The sequence below is a fragment of the Ursus americanus genome, chromosome 29 (assembly GCF_024610735.1).
Source record: "Ursus americanus isolate L20-20 chromosome 29, mUrsAme1.1.p, whole genome shotgun sequence".
NCBI lineage: Eukaryota > Metazoa > Chordata > Mammalia > Carnivora > Ursidae > Ursus > Ursus americanus.
In genome coordinates, this window is record NC_142155.1 from 31,007,628 (window position 1) to 31,028,598 (window position 20,971).

The 20,971-nt window shown below is 32.6% G+C and overlaps 2 protein-coding genes across 10 annotated transcripts in view; one reads left to right on the top strand and one right to left on the bottom strand.

Annotated features, from left to right (window-relative positions):
- RUNX2 (RUNX family transcription factor 2) overlaps nt 1–5,462 on the bottom strand; it is a 318,305-nt gene extending 312,843 nt beyond the window's left edge. Inside the window, exons 1-2 of one of the 6 annotated variants that reach the window (XM_087857061.1) lie at nt 5,277–5,462; nt 4,953–5,076 (exon numbers count right to left, since the gene is read on the bottom strand). In XM_087857061.1, the coding sequence (XP_087713187.1) occupies nt 4,953–5,076; nt 5,277–5,414 (262 nt within the window). In that variant the 5' untranslated portion in view covers nt 5,415–5,462. Of the gene's footprint in view, nt 1–4,952 lie in introns of all 6 variants that reach the window. The other 5 variants (XM_087857060.1, XM_087857059.1, XM_045801586.2 and 2 more) reach the window with 5 other exon arrangements.
- The window catches only part of SUPT3H (SPT3 homolog, SAGA and STAGA complex component), a 533,155-nt gene that overhangs the window by 45,537 nt on the left and 466,647 nt on the right, over nt 1–20,971 (top strand). The gene's annotated exons all lie outside the window — the stretch shown is intronic.

The following is a 20,971-nucleotide window of genomic DNA, read 5'->3' on the forward strand; positions in this document are numbered from 1 at the left end:
ATGTATTTGATGTTGAATTTATGAATACTAACAAGAATATAGGGTATTTAGAGGAGATGTATTAATAAATGAATTTTTTTCACTTTGAATACTAAATGCTTATGTAGCAATTAACCTTTAAAGGACTCTTAATTCTACCCTTAATTTTATTTGTAAATTGTTTTATATGTCCTGGTAAATAATGGGGTTTTTATTTTCTAGTCAAAGAAAGCATATTTATGAAAAAAATGTTTTAAACATCCTGTTCAATAATAACAAGCACCTGAAATGTTTGATATGGTGTTAATTACATCCATCTAATACTGTTTCAAACCTTCATTGAATCCTACATTCTTAAAAAAATAGTATAAAGGGGAGATAATTCCTAAGAATTCAATGTAAAATGAAGATATTACATACATAGTAATAAAAGAACATTTAATCTCAGTTTTTTTACAGAACTTTTAGTTATGTGGAAATGTATAGCCTGTTTTATATGTTTGCTGTTGAATGGACAAAAGCTTGTGGTCAACTGTGGTGACAATTGTAAGGAAACTCCCTTTGAAATAAGGTATAGAATTTCCCCATTATTTTTTTGAATTGTAACACATTAATCAAAACCCATATCCACTGAATGCCATAATCTTTGAAATGGCAGTATATTGTATTAAGGTGTATATTTTCATTATGTGAAACTTCCTTTTCTAAATATTTGTTTTAAAATAGTAAACATTTTAGTTTTTATGAGGAATTTCCTTACACTTGAGATAGCTTAGAATATTTTGCTCTTTAGAAAATACTGACTATTGGGGTTTATTGTTATCTTTATTGTTGGAGTTCAGGGACAGTTTTTTTTTTTGTTGTTGTTTGTTTTGTTTTGGTAGTTTTCTTCAGTGGAATTCATTGGTATAAGAGAAAAAATAACGCATTCAGGTAACCTATTGGGATGTCTCTGCCTAAATTAGTATCGGTTTTACTAGTACTCATTTAATAAGTCTTGAATAGTAAATGACTAGAAAAAGTAGTCATGCTTTGTCACATTTACAATTTTATTATTTGTAGGAAGAGTTTTTTTCATATTGAAAGTATTTGTCTATTTGACCATATGTGTAATGTTTTTAAAGAGACACTGTAGAGGTAGGCTGTTCCACTGAACCCTCTGTGTTAAAGTCTTTTGTTAGGTAATAGCATTTGTGATCTTAATGCTTTTGAGGAGCTTTTGCATGACCTCACTATTGACTTAGGGTTGTCATATTTTAGTCTCCTGGAACAAGGGTTAGAACAGCATGGAAGGTGGATATTTGTATGCTTTGGACAGGAATTTGAGATGTTACCCTGTTTTGCCATCAGTTTTCGAGTAGGTGCGGGTGCATCATTAATCATAGGAAATGCAAAAATAAATAATTCAGTCCCATTGGATTTTTTTATATGAATACTTACCTTTTCCCTTTTTTGTATATACAGTTGAGGTATTTAGGTAACCCCTAACCTTCAGCTTCAACAAAGAAGTACAGTATAAAAATATTACCACAGTTTCATGTGAGCAGCTCTAGAGAGGGAAAAAAAAAGCCCTCTAGATGGATATTTGTTGAAAAAAAAGTTGTGATACAGAATGTCTTAACTCAGCCCCAATACAGTACTTGAAGACCACCAGTGTATAAAATTGAAAGCACATGAGTTTTGAAGCACTAGAAAAGGTTTGTAATTGATTAGCGCTGCTTGCAAGTACTGAAGTACAGTGAGTTTTGATTTGTGAATGGTTCTATTCAATAAAGATTAATTCTGTGTGTTTGATAAAATCTTCGTGCCTTCAATGAGTTAGTTTTTTCCTCCCTCTGCAGTTTATTTAACCATCAAATATTTCAGTGTTCTTTTAACAAACTGGAACATTTCTATCTTACTGAATTTAACTTTAGCATGACTGATTTAAACAAGTCAAACTATCAGTGATTAGTTTGAAAGGTATAATTGAATAGATTAATTTTTGTTCTTTTAACATAACGAAAATGTATCATAATGTTATCATATGTATTTCCTGTCTTCCTTGTGGTTTGGAGACTATCCCGAGGTTCATACAGACTAACAAAATATTTTTCAGTGATTTCTTCTAAATCTTTTGAATTTTAAATATTTTTAATATTTAAAAGTGAAATCTTTAAAACAGTTATCCATGTAAAATTAGGATTATTTATTATAATTTAAAATGATTTAAATTATGAGTTTTTGGGAATTGCATTGACATTTTTAACTTTTAATATATCTTGTAGTAGTCTCCTGTGTATGTTCTTGACTTTTTAGATCGTCTCCCTGACTTTCAGAAGTTAGCTGTTAGAAGCAAGTTATAACACTTCGACATTATTAGATCTTGAAACTATAAAGTTATTGATATGGACCACAGCTATTATTTTGGAAATTAGTGTTTACACATCATGTTCAGTTACTTTGGTCAGTTACAAAGGCTTTATTTAGAAATTTAATCAGCTGATATATTGTCATAATTACATTCTTAATTGTAAGATACTCCATGAGTCAGATCTGTCATTTCCAACAAACTTTATTTATCATAAATAATGGGTAGATTTTGAATAGTGTAGATTGAAAATTCTTGTTTAGTTCAAGGTAAATGGTGTGCTGAGAGAGCAGAGACACTGAAAATCTTTCTGTCTCTGTCTCTTTCTGTCTCTCTCTCACATACACAGTTTTCATTCATATTGAGGTGAGCCAACTGGTCAGCGTGTGTTTTGTCCTTCACCTAGGAAAAGCCTAAATTTCAAAAAAATTATTTTACAACTTTGGAGCACATACCTTTGATTTTTCATTAGGTTGTCTTGATAATCATTTATGAGAATTTAAGGCCCGAAGTGAGGTTTTAGACTTCAGATAGATTATGGGCTGGGGAAATGTTTGCAGTGTGATGACAACCTATACAGAATGTTCACTACACACCTATAATTAGTTTGGTGTAGTGGGTTCATCTTAAATTGTCCTCCAGGTGCTAAAGTACTATTTGGGGGTGGGAGAGACTAAATCCCACTTTTTAGAAGAGGAAGAATTAGTTATGATGTCTAAAAATATATGACATGCGATAGATCTTTTATCTCTTTCGCTCACTATTATGCCTTGTTTAGAAACTTGGGCAGGTTTTAGAAATTTTACTGTAGAAATAGTTATTAAGGTTGTCACAGAAATAAAAGACCCCCAGAAGACAGGATACAGAGCATTTAACATATTATCTGTGACAGTATTAATATCTTTGCTTCTGATGTTGAAGTAGTCTTTGAAACTTGTGTTGTTCCCTATCTGGTTAGAAAAACGTATTGTTTTTCAAACAGTAATATTGTGAAAGAATAAGTTAACTGCTTGAGATGCCTGTTTCAAGCTATTCCTTCATATAACAATAGTTTTAACCATTTTCCCCCTTATCTCTTATGTGGGAACTGCAAAAGTTACCATGTGTGAGCTGTAATTATAATAGGGGCTGTAATGCAGCCTAGTTGTATATAAGTCCTGCTTCCTTAATGCAGAAATTTTTAGAGTAATGTTTATTACCTACTATTACATTTCAAAAAAATTATCTGTGACTGTTATATCATATGTGTTGTAACTGAGGGGGCCCACTTCCACTATTGAGGGGGTCAGTACAGAAATTTTACATGTAAACCTTTTTTCTCCTTCAGGTTTAATTATTTCTCTTTGACCTAAACTCAGACTGATCCTCTGGTAGCCAGTTAAAATGTGTGAAGTAGGAGGAGTAAAGCAAACTCCAATCGTTAGTTGTAAGTTATAAAGCAACGTTAATACAGGTATACACAGCAAAAGGATTTATTTTAAAGGATAAAGGAAAGTTTTATAAACTTGCCTTGTAGTTGGGACATGTTGGACATCATAAAGAAAATCTTGTAAGTGTTTAGATATTTTACTCTAATACTATGTCAGCTGATGAATATTGAAGTAGTTTACTTTTGTGTATCAACACTAATTTGAAATTGAATATTAAGGGACATTATGCCTGTTTTCTTTCAAAGTTCAGCATGATTTAATAGGTATGGCTTTTTAAAATCATGCAGGGTATCCTTACGCAGTTTTATTTTTCATGAGACTAAACGGTATTCATTTTGGTAGGTCCAAGAATATGATTAAAAGAATCCTAGACATTTCAGTGTTTGCCGTGTGTTCGTAACAAGTTTTCCATATGGATAATAACGTGTACATGTAAAATTAAAATTACATAGAAAAATACAATTGCGTGTAAGTTTTTAAAGACGTCTGTGAACTTTTTAGTATCCTGGATGTCCTGGGTAACTATAAAGTTCTTTTAAAAATGGCTGTTACATGGTTCTAATTTTATGTATGAATATATGCTTCGGTTATATAAAGTTGTTTAGAAACAAGCTTGTGCATCTATCTTATGATGCAGTTTAAAATTACAAATAGATTTCTTTTAGTTGAGCTGGGTAAAATGTTAACTGTACTGCAGGTTTATTTCTGCAGTAGAGCATAATGGTAGAGCATAATGTCGAGATAATTCTGTGGTCTGTTATTTTGTAAAATTGCTTCCTTTTTGAAGTTTGCTCAAATATTGGGAGCTGCCAGGGTGAATACTTCATAATACTTTGATTAATTTAGTGTCTCATTTTATTGCAGTGAGGGTTAATGAGAATACTAAACTTTCTTTTACTGTTTTTAACTGCCTCATTTCTACAGTTCTAGAAAACATTTGGACTAATGTGAGATAATATAATTTTTTTCTATTTCAAGTCATTACTCCGAGAAGTAGACAAGTTACAGATGCCAAATGCAAATATGTACAGCAATTTCATTTTTCAGTTTTTAGTGCAACAAAATAGCATTATCATCATCATATCTAGTATACTGCAACATTACCCGGAAAAGCTAGCAGTTTATCCAAGAAACATACCTTTTTGTTTAACAGGTTCATCTCTTATAGGATTTTAAAATATGATAACACTTACCCCAAAAGAAGTTTTGCTGACATGGTGTCACTGTGCTGAAGAGGCTGTTTGATGCCATAGTCCCTCCTTTTTTTTTCAGATAGAACTTGTACCCTCTGTTGTAAATTCTGCTTGCAGCCTTAAACTGAAAATACAAACCATACCCAAACCTTGTTTTAGTTTTACAGTATGCCTGGCATACATAGACTTTATATTTATTTTTTTCTGTCAAGAAATTATGTAGCTGGTAACATGTGAAAAGCAAGGAAACAAAACAAAAAGAGAATGAGCAAATATTTGAAGGACCTACTATTACTGCATAGACTGTGGTTAGAGAGCACTCACTGACTCTGTTGGTCTCGGTGGCTGGTAGTGACCTGCGGAGATTAACCATTTAAAAACCAGAGACTTCTTGCTGTCCTCCTGGAGAAAGTTTGCACCGCACTTGTGGTTCTGTGGTTGTTTGTGAGGCGAATGAAGCATTCACACAATCCAAAAAAGCAAAAGCTTTAAAACTCCTTTTTTTGCAAGCACTATTACTGGAGAGACAGAATCATGTGGTTTGTGACCTCACAGTACTCAAAGTGGAGTGGGACTGCCTACCACTGTGGCTTTTCCCCCCTTGCTCTTGCTCTCTCTCTTTCACTGTCTCTCTCTCTCTCTCTCTCTGACAAAAGGCTTGTGGTAAGGCCCTTCCTGGCATCCAGAAGGATATAGCTTTTTAATTTTTGTGACTCATGAGGATTTGGATAGAATACAAATGCTGAAGGAGCCCAAGCTCCTGTAAGGTTAGGCATTTGTAGAGCAGAACTCTGCAGTTAAGGTTTTCCTTTCTGTTCCCCGACCCCCACTTTTTTTTTCCCTTTACCTCCTTTTATTTAGTTCATTATTGTGTCTGTGGAAAAGAACAAAATTGGCTCAAGAGGCTGTGTGAAATTCTGAACAACAGTGATGATTTACAATAATTTACATCTTTGGATTGTATCACATTCTGGGGTCTGCTTCATATTTGCTGGGTGATTGGATTCCTTCTGTTTTTCTTTTTCTTGTCTTCTTAAACTTGTGAATCTGTAACTCATTGTAAAAAAGTTTACCTTTCTTAAGGTCTGGTTGCAAACTGCTTGCTGGGCTTGACTGTAATTGGCTGTCATGAAAGTGTTAGTCTGGAGATTCCTTTACAAATACTAAATCGTGTCTGTCTGGTTAATGTATGATCAATATTAGATACCGGCTCCTACAATGAAGATTAAATGTAATTAGTATCTTTTGTATGATGTATATGTTTACCTCATGATGAGTTTGAGGATCTTATAAAAGTGAATGGCAAGAACTGTGACATATTTTATTGGATGAATCTTAGTGTTTATTTTTTTATGCTTGTAATTGTTATTTCTCAAGGGAATGTATTCATTTTATATAATTCTTTAAATCATTTATTTGGATATTAACTTTAACAGAGCCTTTGATGGCAAATCTTACACATCTATAAAGTAAACTTCTTATGTTGTAACTTGGATTGTTCAATGTTATTGACTTTATAAGCTCAGAATGGAGTGGGTTAACAGAAGCTGTATTTTTTGTTTATAATGGAAGCTTTGAAATAAATTACAAAATGCTGTGTGTAGTAAGGAATAATGCACACAGACAGAGTATGTTAGTCGTCTCGATTTGCTAATTCTGATTCAGAAGAAAATTGGAAACATCTTTGGGAAACTATCTCCTTTTTTGCCCCTTTGGACATGTATGTATAGAACTCATTTTCTTATTAGGATGATTACATATCATAGGCAGAGAATTTCATATTTATGAATAGAGCTTCCTGTTTTCATCATTTGGGAGCGATGGGGTATTTTTCAACAAAATTGTAAAGCCGAACAGACCAATTTTTTAGGCTTTTTTTTTTTTTTTTTTTTTTTTGCCATTTATCCATGCCACTGTGAATTTGCATGTTAGACTTCTTCCTAGTGTGATAGTAACTAGGAGTGGCGTGAAGTAAATGACTGGGAGGGTGGGCGGAGACAGTGAATTACAAAACATTATTTGGGGTGTATAACGGATTTGGGGCTGGAAAACACTAAGGACGGTGTTACAGCCAAAATATTCCTACTTCTGATCTTCCTAGCAGGATTCATTATCTGCTTTTGGTTTTTATTAGATAAAGATAAATGTGCAAACATGTTTGTAAGTTTCTTTAGAAAAAATACACGTGCCCAAAGTATACTGGGAAGACATGAGAATGACTTCAATCCTTTATTATTCAAACGCCCAGAAATTTTTTTATAATAAACTCTTAGTGATACAAAACCAAAAATATGTTTTAGTGTTTTATTTTAAATACAGAGTTATTATGCCTCGTGGTGTATATAAACAGGTTTTACATTGGAAAGTAAAAACTTTAATGTGTAAGCTATTCAGTTATTCTCTTTCATAAATACGGTGTACCAGTGTGATCTATATTTCGAATTAATTTCCAGAGTAAGTTAAAGGAGGGATTTGTCTATGTAATTTGTGGAATTCCAAACATAGTGCCATATGCACATACAATAGCAGAATCAGGTAACTGAAAAAAATGTAGATAGTTATTGTAGTGTGTGTGGTAAGTAAATGCTTTTCTTCTTTTAGAACAAGCTTTGCGTTTCTGCAGAAGGATTCTTTAACATCTTACAGTCTCAACTTTTTGCTAAATATTTGCCCCTTAAATTTTTTTTTTATTAAGCATACTTTGGCCCTTCAAATTGACTTATATGTATTTGAATAATTTTTAACATCTGTGTGTCTCTTAACTGCTTGTTCTGTTTTTGCAGGTAACTGTCCTGTACATAATTTTTTGGTCAGGACGATTACTCTTATTGCATAAGAGTTTAATAGATATTGTTGATTATGCCCTTTCTTACCCTGTGAGGTCCATCAGATTCTGGCAGGAGAAAGGGAAGTCATGTGTTTTAAAGTTGGTGTACTTATTATCCACTCATTTTTTCCCCCCCTAAATTTAAAATATATCCTCTTGAGAGCAAATATTACTTTGTGGTAAAAATTTTAAAACAATAGTGATAACTGGTACACATGTGATAACTGACAGTTTGTTTCATTAGAAATAATACTACATGTCATGAAGAGACTGACTCGGATAAGTTACTGCAAGTAAAGCTCTTGATTATGAATTTAAACTATGCTTAAAATTAGAAATGGAAAATGCAGATCCTCAAAACTCCATCCTTTTTGGGGATACGTTAGTATTGGCGATGTTGAAGTTAAGTAACAAGTTTAGGTTGGCTATATAAATTACGTACATTAATGCCATGGAAATGAAATACAGCTTTGAACTTGAAATCTCAGTTTCAGAAAGTAAAGCAATTATCTTGCTTCCCCATTACCTTGTATTTAATAAATTCGTCAACATAAGTTGAACTTTTTATATTATATACTGTAAAAGTGTTTTAAATGCTACATATATCTTCATTATTACTTTGGAATTATTTTTTATTTTCTGAACTAATTATCCTATTTGAATACAATAGTTTTATTAGGATCAATCTTGTGCTCATTTCAATGTGTGTGTGTGTGTGGTTTTTTTGGGGGGGAGGGATTGTTTTAAACTTCTGTTTGCTACTCTTCTGTTTTTCTTTTAATTGAAAACAATAGGAGCAAACAGTTTGATGTAGGAATTTTGTAAATTGTAGAAATCCTGATTTGGCTTAAAATGTTCTCACTGATTGTGTGGTTTTAGTAAGGAACTTTCTTAATCTCTTGTTTCAACTTGGTTTGTGATCATTTTTTTTTTTTTGACCGTTTATTTTTGGGTCTGATGTATAGCTGTTTAACTTTACATAACAGTTATTGGGCATTATGTTGATAATTTGAAAAATTTTTATATTAGTAAGGTATGTATAATTTTGCTAATGCTTTAAATTATGATTATGAAAGATTAATTTCACTTCCTGATTTTAATGGGGTACACGTTCATGTATACAACTGCATGCACGTGTATGGTTTTGTGTGTTGGTACAGGGTGTTATTTTGTGGTATTTCTTGTAATGAGAGTATTTTTTTTTCCCTCTTCAGTTTGTTTTAATTAAATTATGTAAAAACCCAAAGCAACACCAAGTCCATGATTGTTTGAGTAACTTCATTTGGTTAGTATTAGCAGTTTTCTGTCTAAATGTGAAATTATGTGGAAATTGGATGCCAAAACAGAAGATACTAAACTTCTTCTCTTCCCCCCTTCACTTCTCCCTTCTTTCCCCCTTCTTTCCTCCCCTTCTCCTCCAGGCTTTTTTTTTTTTTTTTTTTTTTTTGGTTTCTCTTTCTCTGTTTTGACATTTCTATAAAGTCTCAAAGTAAATTCTTAAGGTTCTAGTAGGGGATACTGACATTAATCTTCACTAATGAAGACCTGGTGGCTTTGAAGCCTCTAGCATTCAAGGCAAATCATTGTCTATCCTGATATAGTACACCTCTATGTTGGATGGTATTGGCATCTGATTAGAGATTTTCTTTCTTGTAATAGTTTTTAATTCCTTCCTCTGTGTTAATTTACTTGTAACACATTGTTTCACATGACTTTAACACTTTAATTATGAGTGTTCCTTTTCCCCCCCTTCGACAGTTTTTTGAGGTACAGAATGATCCATACTACATTTAATGTAGTTGTGTAAATAATTCGTATTTCTTATAATTATTAGAACAATTCATCTTCTAATGCTGTCATTTTTCTAAGAAGGAAAAAAGGCGAGAACTTGCAGAAAATATGGGAAATATGCTCATATGACAGCTGAGGATGTGGCTAGGCTAAAGCAGGAAACTGCTACCCACAATGCAATGTTACATATACTACCACTTAATAAAATTTATATCAAACATGCTACTGACAAAACCAAAGAAAAATAATATCCCAACTATACTAGTTAATGGACTAAATATATCTAGGGAAAAGTGAAACTAATCTCTTTGGAACCTTTGTACTTAGAGAATATAGTAAATGAAACTGTGGGACATCATATAATACATTGGAGCCCTGTGGTAACTTGGCCTTTGTGTAGTGAGACTTGGTTGTAGGTGAAGCTGTCTTATAATGAGAACCTTTTGCGTATTAACTTTCCTGAAAAAGGTACAAAAGGACACCCGCTTTCTTTTTCAGTTGAGTTTTTGCAGTATTAAAAAGGGTTAAAGGACATTATAATCTAGTAGGAAAAATAAGTTAATTATAGGTATATTTGTCATGATTATTTAAACTTTTTACCTAACCAGGTATATTTCTTTACATTTTGTTTCAAGTTGTTTTTTATTGCCAGGTCTGAATTGGGGCTTAGGTTGGGACCTCAGTTGCCCACTGAGGCATATTTCTTTTCAAAGTAATTGTTTTTCTTGCTGTTTCTTTTTATTTTTGTTGACCTCCGTATAACTTACCTGATCAATCCTTATGCTTTACTGTAGGGTGGTTAGTTTAAAGCAAAAATGTAAACCATTTTTATAATGTGGTTGATAAAGATATTAGGATATCTTCTTAAAAAGCCAGGTTTTAATATACTTAGGGCCTCTGTTTATAAATCTTAATCTGCTCTGCTCTGAGCTGTCAGACTTTAGCAATTTTGATGGATTTAGGACCTTAGTAATTCAGATGAATTTTGAGGTTTTATAAATAGGGAGGTTTTGTAAGATTTAAATAAGGGAACATAACAGAAGCTTTGAATTGATAATATATAGAAATTTTATCAGAGAGGTAATAGAAAAGACTATCAAGTTAATAGTTACTTATGAAAGATCCCCTCTTAATATTCCAGTGTATGAAATTGTCTCTGTTTCATACTGGGCATGGTGTTGTGTCATCTCATCATTTAAACATTAATAAATTGTATCTCTATTAAGGATGATTTGCTTAATTGTTTGAAGTATTTTCTCCTTTAGAGACTGCTTATCAATAACAGCTGTAGTACTGTGGCTTTCCTCCATGGACGCATGGTGGTCTTTGGAACAACGTTCTTCAACTTTGACAGGTGAGACAGAGGCTCTCCAGTGCCACTGCTTTTGGATGAATCTAGCTGCGGTTGGAGAAAGTGCATCTTGCCAAAATATATGGGTGAGACCACACACAGCCTTTAAAATAGTTATTGTAGGCTTATTTTTAGGGATACATGTCTTGACAGTTCTTTTATTTGCATGCCAATTTCATTGCTGTGTATAGATTTTTCATTGGTTTTAGTAAAGGCGATTGTAGATTTAGATCTATCTTTTGTTAAGCCTTGGGTGTAATTTACACTGGAAAATACTTTGCATTCAGCCATAAATAACAATATAGAAAATATATTGGAAATGGACCACTTAGAATACTGATTTTTTTTTTATAAATTTAACAGTATTCCCATTGGAAATCCCAATTTCCCAGAAAGTTTGGTAATCAAAAATTGCTCTAGTTTGAACTTTAAGATTAAATTATGAGAAAAGTTAAAATATTCATATACTTTCATTGCATTAATAGTAAGAAAAATTTGTGGTTCTTGTTCAGAAGTACATATTTTTGTAATATTGATATAAGACATTGTTCAAAATGTGCTACAGTTTAGCAAAAGCTTGAAAACATTGAAACAGATTGCCAAGAAGTCAACTTCTAAATGCGTATGCATAATACGCAAGCTGTCTAGTCTTTATGGAATGATTAAAACTTTATTCATTTTAGTAAACTATATAAAATTGACTATACATTTACAAAAGAGTATGTGTAGTCTTCTGAAACTGGCAACAAAGTGACCAGTAAAAGCACTCTTTTACACTTTTATAAAATGTTGTTTCTTTTTATAAAATAGTGATTTGGATAATTATTCATAATTCTTATTATTAGGGACAATATTAAAAGTTCTTGAGTCCTGGCAGGTAATTGGTCATAAGACTTTTGATCTGATGATCACTGAATGTTGGTTAGGTGTATTTAAAAATTATAACCAACTAAGATAAGGTTACAGTTTCATTCTAGGTATTTTCATAGGGAAAACAATCTACCAAGATAATTGGAAATTCAATTTCCTCCCCACTGTTATCGCGATACCCTTTCATTGCTGAATACTTCTGCCAGGAAAGCACTAGGGAAATTGTGTTCCTACAGCTTTTCCAGAAAACAAGTTTATAGAACGAAGAGAGAATATATTATATACAAAAAGATTGTTTAAAGAAAAATTTGGCCCTTTCCTCTCAGAAATTGGTCATGTATGTGGATCCTGATTGGATGCTAGATTTAAAAAAAAAAAAAAAAGCTCTATAAATCATTTGTAGGATATTTGGGGAAACTTGAATATGGCCTGGATATTGATGATACTACAGAATATTTATTGAGTGTGATAATGCTATTGCAGGTATATAGGAAAATACCCTTATTCTTAAAAGAGGTTCATGATGAGTTATTTTCATGAAGTCAAACACAAATAAGTACACAGAACAAATGCGGCAAAACGTTAACAATTGGTGAATCCATAAAAAGGGTATACAGGCATTCATTTTACTATTTTTCACCTTAAATAGTTCTAAAGGTGAAGCATTTGGTAGAAAAGATGTATAGGGATTTGATTTCAAGTTGAAATCAAATAGCTGGGGACATTTTATTTATTCATGTAGGCAGTTTTAAAAAATGAGTCCGTGTGAATAGCCTTGGCTATACATAGCAGTTTTTTTATTTTTAGTTTATAAACGTTTTATTTTTTACAGTTATTTTATTACAGCTATTCACAGTAAAACAATTTTCACAAGTTTATACATGGAAAACATAGATTGGAAATGGTATTTTGAAAGCACTGACTTTTGAAATTTCGTATTTGTATTACAATAATACACGTCTAGATTAATAAGCTAGAGATTTTTAGAGGATTAAAACAAATATTTGTTATTACTATGTCACTTGTTTATTCTTAACTGGATGCTTCTAAAATGTATTAAAGTACCTTAAAAATGAATTCCCATTAAGAAACTATTATTGAGTTGTGCCACCACTATTAACTTGTTTATACTATTAAATTATACTCTGTCAAGAAGTATTTTAATGAACAAAAGCCTATATATGCAAGTTATTTATCCTGAATCTGTATTGTACTAGTTAATACCCTGTCAGGGGTCTGTACGTTTTTTCTATAGAGGGCCAGAGAGAATATATTTTTGGCTTTGTAGGCCATCGGGTTTCTGTCTATACTCAACTCTGCCTTGTAGTCTGAAAGCAGACAGTAAGTAAATGAGACAGTAAGTAAATGAATGGGCATAGCTGTGCTCCAGTGAAACTTTGTATACATCAGGCAGCTGGCCTGCCAGAGTTTGCTCACTCCTGCCACCTATACTTTACATACAGAAATTCGTGGCCAGTGCAGAGCCTCTTTTACGAAACAAGCAAGAGGAGTTTGAAATAATGATCAAACTTTTAATTTACATGTTATAATGGAATTCTTAAAGTATTTATAAATATCTGTTTTTGTGTTCTGTTTTTAGTTCTTGGGAACTGTGTTGAATTGAGCAGTGCATTTTCATCTTGATTATGTAATTGTTATATATTGTGAATAGTTTTATAAGACGGGTGTCTTATAAGATGGGTGAGATCTTTTTAGGGATAAGATTGGAATCCAAATAAATCTTGATTATAGACTATTCCCACATTATCATAAATCTCAATATTTAATTTATCTAGTTCATTACTAAGATAGTTGTGAAGAAATTTTATTAGTGACTGTGATGCGCTGTTTTCCCTGTTTTCCATTTATATTTGAATTTAAATCTGAATAGAAAAAGGAATGAATTATTTGGGGTATTAATCTCCAGAACATTCATAGCACCCATCATTGGACATAATATCCAAAGTAAATTAGTTTTCAGAAGATTCATCCACAGTAGGTAGATTTATTTATTTATTATTTATTCGCTGCTGCTGCTGATTACAACAATAAACAGGAAAAGTACCTTTTTTTAAAACCGATAAAGAGCAAATGAATCCATATTCTGTTCTGAACGTGAGACCTGTAGTGTATTAATACTTTAAGTTTTAAATAAATGAGCTATACAGAAATGAGATAGCTTTAAGCAGTTTACTATTCAATTATTGAACACCTGATTTTATCCATTAGCATTTTAAGCAATTCCAGTTATTACACACATAGCTAAGGATCAGACAGTTGAAAAATTATTATTACATGAATCTCATATAATTTCATCACAGAGGAGCAACCTTCCACCCTTTTTTCTCCCTTAAAAGCTCTGAATCTGTTTTACGCTAGTTAATAAACAGGGATTCTGCTTCTTTGCCCTCATTTATGATAAAGTTTTAACATGACTGCTTTTACACTTTTCCCCTTTCTTCAATACTTAATTATAAAAAAGATACACAAATCATTGTGAGTAATAATAATAGCCTGTCTGGGAATGAAACATAAAAATCTAATACACACGGGGCGCCTGGGTGGCACAGCGGTTAAGCGTCTGCCTTCGGCTCAGGGCGTGATCCCGGCGTTATGGGATCGAGCCCCACATCAGGCTCCTCTGCTATGAGCCTGCTTCTTCCTCTCCCACTCCCCCTGCTTGTGTTCCCTCTCTCACTGGCTGTCTCTATCTCTGTCAAATAAATAAATAAAATCTTTAAAAAAAAAAAAAAATCTAATACACAGAGACTCAAAAAACATCATCCAGGTTCACTAATGTGAGTTCAGACTGTCCTATCTACCTTAATAGATTCTATTTATTTATTAATGAAGTTTACCTTAATGATTTTAAAAGGTATCACTGAGTTACAGCAATTTAATAAACTAGTAGACAGGAGGAACATTTTATTATGTATACTTTATTTAAAAGGATAAATACTTAAAATTTATGTAGGGAAGATTTTCATCTAAAATTAATAAAAAACAGTTTTCACATTTAAAATTATATTCATTTATTAGGAAAAGTAAGCTTTGAAGAATAAAACCTAAGAATAAAGATTAGTCGTTAAATAAAGATTTACTTATTGTAATATTTTGTTATCTCTTTGTACTATTTTAAATCTCTAGGACTCTTGTTTGTTTTTTAGCTCTCCATTTTTTTTTTCAAATTAAGTATCCTAAAGAGTGCATATTTCTGAAATAACTTATGGGTTATTCAGTGTAACTGATACATGTGGCAGCATTTCTGTGTAGTCATTTACTGCATGAAATCTTTATAAAGTTTAATACTAAAAAAATGTCAAAAAACTGGTTTTAAAACATTAATAGGCTTTTTTTTAGAGCAGTTTCAGTTTCACAGTAAGCACAGTTTCCATTCCATATACCCCTTCTTCCTTTCCCAAAGCCCCGTTTCCCCCTTTATCAACATCTTGCATTGGTATCCTGTGTTTGTTAAAATTAATGAACTGATACTCATACATTTTTGTTAAGTAAAGTCCATAGTTTATATTAGGGGTTGTTCTTTATGTTGTGCGGTTCTATAGGTTTTATCAAATGCATAATTTTATGTATATTACATTACACATATTATAGTATCCTACAGAACAATTTTCCCTAAAAATCTCCATAAAATTTGATTAAATACACATAACATAAAATTTAGCATCTCAACCATTTTAGATACTGGCCTTTTTACTGTCTCAATATTATAGTCTTTTTCAAAATATTATATAGTTGGAATCATACAAAATATAGTCTTTTCAGATGGGATTCTTTAACTTAGCAATATTCATTTAAGGTGCCATGTCTTTTTTGTGGCTTCGTCGCTGATTTCTTTTTACTGCTGAGTAATACTTCATTGTATGAGTGTACCAGAGTTTAGCCATTCAACTATAGAAGGACATCTTGGTTGCTTCCAGTTTCTGTCAGTTACGAATAAAGCTACTGTCAATGTGAGTGTAGGTTTTTGTGTAGATACAAGTTTCCAACTCATTTGGGTGAATACTTAGGAATATGTTTGCTAGGTTGATTGGTAAGACTTAACCAAACCAAAGGTTTAACTTGTAAGAAATTGCCAAACTGTTGTCCAAAGTGGCTGTGTCATTTTGCATTCCCACCAATAATGAGTGAGAGCTCCTCTTGCTCCACGTTGTGGTCAGCGTTTGCTGTTCTGTTTTGGATTTTAGCCATTCTAATAGAAGTATAATGGTACCTCCTCGTTGTTTTAATTTTGCAATTCCTCAATGATAAATGATGTTCAGCATCTTTTCATATGCTTATTTGCATGTATATATCTTCTTTGGGAGGTATCTGTTGAGATATTTGTTCTATTTTTAATTATTTTGTATTCAGTTCTTGAAGAGTTCTTTGTATATGCCACATTTTGTTTATACATATATTTGTTGATGGACACTTGAGTTAATATCTCTTATATTAACTGGTCAGTTATTCCAGCAATTGTTCCAGCCTTTGACAAAGATCAGTTGACTATATTTATGTGGGTCTGTTTCTGGGCTCTCTGTTCTCTTCCATTGACTTAGATGTCTGCTCTTTTGCTAGTACCACACTGACTTGAATTGTATAGCTTTATTACGTTACAGTGATAGAATATTGGTTCTCCATAAAGTAACTTGTTGGGATTTTCATTGGGATTGCATTGAATGTGTAGACCCAGTTGCAGAAAACTGACATCTTAACAATGTTTTCTTCTGGTTAGTGAAAACATTTATCTAGATCTTCTAGGTCTTTGATCGCACACATCAGAGTTTTGTTGTTTACCTCCTATGAATCTTCTACCTATTTTGTTAGATTAATACCTAAATATTCATTTTTTATGCCAATATAAATTTTTTTAGTTTCAAATTCCAGTTATTGATTGCTAGTATTTGGGAAAGTAATTGGTTTTCATATATTGACCTTGTATTCTACAGCCTTGCTATTAATTACCTATTATTTCCAGGAGTATTTTGTTGATTATTTGTGATTTTCTGCATAGATGTTCATGTCATGTGTGAGCAAAGACTGCTTTCTTTCTTTCTTTCCAATCTTCATTCCCTTTATTTTCTTTCCTTGGCTTATTGTATCAGCCAGAACTTCCAATATGATGTTGAGTAGGAATGGTGAAAGAGATATCCTTGCCTTGTTACTGATACAGCTAAGAAAGCATCTAGTTTGTCACCATTAGGTATGACATTAGCTGTAGGGTTTTTTTGCCAGTGTTCTTTATCAAGTTGAGGAAGTTCCCCTCTATTTCTAGTATGCTGAGAATTTTTATCATGAATGGTGTTTTGTCAAATGCTTTTTCCTTATCTATTGAAAGGAACATATGCTCTTTCTTCTTTAGCCTCTTGATGTGATGGATTATATCAGTTGATTTTCAAATGTCGAATGAGCCTTTCTTTCATACCTAAAATAAATCCTATTTCATCATGGCATGTAATTCTTTTTTTATACGTTATTGGATTGGATTTGCTAATATATTTTGGAGGATTTTTTTGCATCCCTGTTCATGGAAGATACTGTTTTGTATTTTTCCTTACTTGTAATGTCTTTGTCTGCTTTTGGTATTAGGGTGATGTTAGCCTCATAGAATGAGTTAGGAAGTGTTCTCTCTGGATCAGATTGTAGAGAATTGTGGAGAATTTCTTCCTTAAATCTTTGCTAGAATTTACCAGTGAAGCCGTCTTGGCTTGGTGCTTTCTGTTTTGGAAGGTTATTAATTATTTATTCAATTCTAAAAATAGATATAGGCTTAATCAGCTTATCTACTTCTCTTTAAGTTTTGGTAGCTGTGTCTTTCAAGGAATTGGTCTATTTTATCTACATTTTCAAATTTTGGGCATGGAGTTGTTTATAGTGTTCCTTTGTTATCCTTTTAAGTGTCCATGGGATAAATAGTGATGTTCCCTCTTTCATTTCCCATGTAATTTGTATCTTCTTTTGTTCTTGATCTGGCTAGAGGTTTATAAATTTATTAATTGAAAAAAAATCAGCTTTTGGTTTCATCAGTTCTATTGATTTCCCATTTTCAATGGGTTTAATTTTATTTTGAAATTTTATTATTTCTTCTGCCTATTTTGAGTTTAATTTATCCTTTATTTTCCTAAGGTGGAAGCTTAGATTATGGATTTTAGATCTTTCTTCATTTCTAATATACGCATACAGTGGGATCAGTCTCTCGAAACACTTCTTTTTCTGCATCCACAAATTTTGATGGGTTTTATTTTCCTTTCCGTTCAGTCTGAAATATTTTTAAACTTCTTTTGAGACTTTGTCTTTGACCCATGTGTTTATTGATATAGTTGGATTAACATCTACCATATTTGTAGCTATTGTCTCTGATCACCTTTGTTTTCGTTTCTTCTGGGGGGAAGGGTTTCCCACTTTTAAATTTTTTTCCTGGTGTTAATTGAGCATTTATATGATTACATTTTCATTCCTCCCTTAATATATCAATTAAACTTTTCTTTCTTTTCTGTAAAACCTTTTTTTAGTGGTTATTCTAGAGTTTGGAATATACACTTAAAACTAATCAAACTCCAATTTGAATAACAATATATGGCTTTATACATAGTGCAAGTACCTTATAAAATAGTATTCCCTCCTTTGTAAAGCTTTGCTGTCATTTATTTCACTTATCTATAAGCTGTAATCATTGAGTACATTGGTGCTGTTATTATTTTGACCAAGCTGTTATTTGTTAGATCAATTAATAATTAATAATTATTTTTTCATTGTCTTATATTGTCCCTTTCTTTATATAGATCTGTGTTTCTGACATATCATTTTCTTTCTCTTTGAAGAATTTCTGTTAACATTTTTTCAAGGCAGGGCTACTGGTAATGAATTGCCTCAAGAGAGAGTGTGTGTGTGTGAGAGAAAGAGAGGGACTTTTAGTTCACCACTTTTGAAAAATAATTTTGCTGGACACAGAATTCTTAAGTTTTTTTCTTTAAACACTTTAAATATTTCATAAATCTTTTTTTTTTTTTTTTTTTTTTTGCTTGCTTTGTTTCTGAAGAGAAGTCCAGTGTGATTCTTACTTTGACCTATAGGTAAGGTTTATGGGTTTTTGTGCGTGTGTGTTTTTATTTTTCTGGCTTATTTCAAGATTTTCTATTTGATTTTCTACAGCGTGAATATGATATGCCTATGTGTCAGTATTTCAGTATTTATCCTGCTCGGTGTTCTCTGAGCTTCCTGGATTTGTGGTTTGGTGTCTGTCCTTAATTTTGGAAAATTCCCAACCATTTTTACTTCAACTGTTTGTTTTTTCCTTTTCCTCTTTCTTTTCCTTTTAGTAGTACCAGTACATGTATGTTACTTTTTGAGTAATTTCCCCACATTTCTTGAATATTCTTTTCTGTCTTTTTTATTCTTTTATCTTTTCACCTTTCAATTTTGGAAGTTTATTGACATATCTTCAAGTTCTGTGATTCTTTCCTCTACCATGTTCAATCTGCTGGTGAGCCCATTCATCTTATTTTTATAGTGGTTTGATTTTATTTTTTTTAGCTTTCTTTTAAAATTCTTTTCTTTTCTTTTCTTTTCTTTCATTTGTTTTCTTCTCTTTGCTTACATTACCCATGTTCTCACTTGATGTCCACTTGTTCCATTACAGCCTTTAGCATACCAGTCACAGTTAATGTAAATTCTAGTATGATTTTTAAATTTCTGCCATATCTGAGTCTAGTTCTGATTCTTGCTTTAACTCTTCAGATTGGGGTTTATGCCTAATTAGCGTGTCTTGTAATTTTTTGGTGAAAGTCAGATGTGATACATCTGATAAAAGAAAAAGGTAGGTAGGCCTTCAGTCTGAAGTTTCTTTGTTTACCTGGCTAGGAGTTGGGCTGTGTTTACTGTTGCTGTAGCCATAGTGTCAAAGACAAAAGTTTTCTCGAGTGTCCCTGTTTTTGTTTCTCCTGTTGTCATTGGGGTTCCCTTGAGACTCCTTCTTAAGTAGAGTTTGAGGCTTTTGGGTCTTTCAGCTCTACTCTTATTGTGGAAGAAGCTGATTGGTGTGGTAGTAGGGGTGGCAGAAGGGGAAGTGTAGTATAATCCTGTGCTTAGTTTTTAGTCTTTCAGTGAGCCTGTGACTTTCTTAAGTGCTTCTTTTTGTTCTCCTCCCCTCTCTCCTCACCTCATGCTAGGTTAAATAGGAAGGATAGGAGAGCACGGGTTGAATATTTTTGTTTCCCCATATGCAAGGCTAGATGAGGCTGGAGTTGGTATTTCCCTTCTCCCATTCCAAAGGCTAGTGGGTTTTTCTTTTCTCTAGGGCAGTCAGTTTTTGGTGTAATGCAAGATGGTTAGATTTTGGTAATTGGTTCCCTCTAAGGGCTTTTGTTCAGCAGCACAGAGTACCCTGGAGCTTTTTCAAATGATTACTTTCTTCTTTCCCCTGCTGGGGAGGATTTTTCCTTGGTATTCACCATGAGAACATGGTGGGTCTCTGGAAGTTAAATCATAGGAGTGTGTAGATCCCCTTACCCCTCACCCCCCCAAGGCTGGGCTACCTTGAGTTTCTGTCTTTCTTGCTAGTCCATGCTTAGTCTTTAGCAATTAATGAGTACTTACCCTGTAAGTGTTCCTACCTGGTTCCAGTTATGGGTTCTGCTTCTGGGAAGCTGTAACTCTTTGTATTCATTTGTCTGTCTCCTCCAGTGTTTACCACACTGGTTTGCCCTGTGACCTCAATTCTCTGGTGGATTTAAGAAGAGTGGTTGATTTTCAGTTTGTTTAGCTTTTTTCTTATCTTGAGGAAAGGAGTGACGCCTTCCAATCTGTTTACATATCAGACTGGAAACCAGAAGTCAGAACCTTTTTTTACAACAATTTTATATAAATCATTATCTTTATATGTGGAATTTAAAAGTTTAGGATCATTCACTCATTTGTTCATTCTATCAGCATTTATTTAACACTAATTATGTATTAAGCTCTGTGTTAACGCTGGGACTACAGAGTTAAATAAGGCATAGTTTGCAAGTCAAATAAAGTTATATTGAAGGAACTATTCGGAGCACACAAATAATACTACGAATATAATACTGTGCGTTGAATACAATGACACATAAACATGAAGTATAAACATGGTAATAGGTAGTGGTGGAAAAGTAATTTCAATCAGACTGAGGGATTCAGTGAAAGTTATTCAGAGTT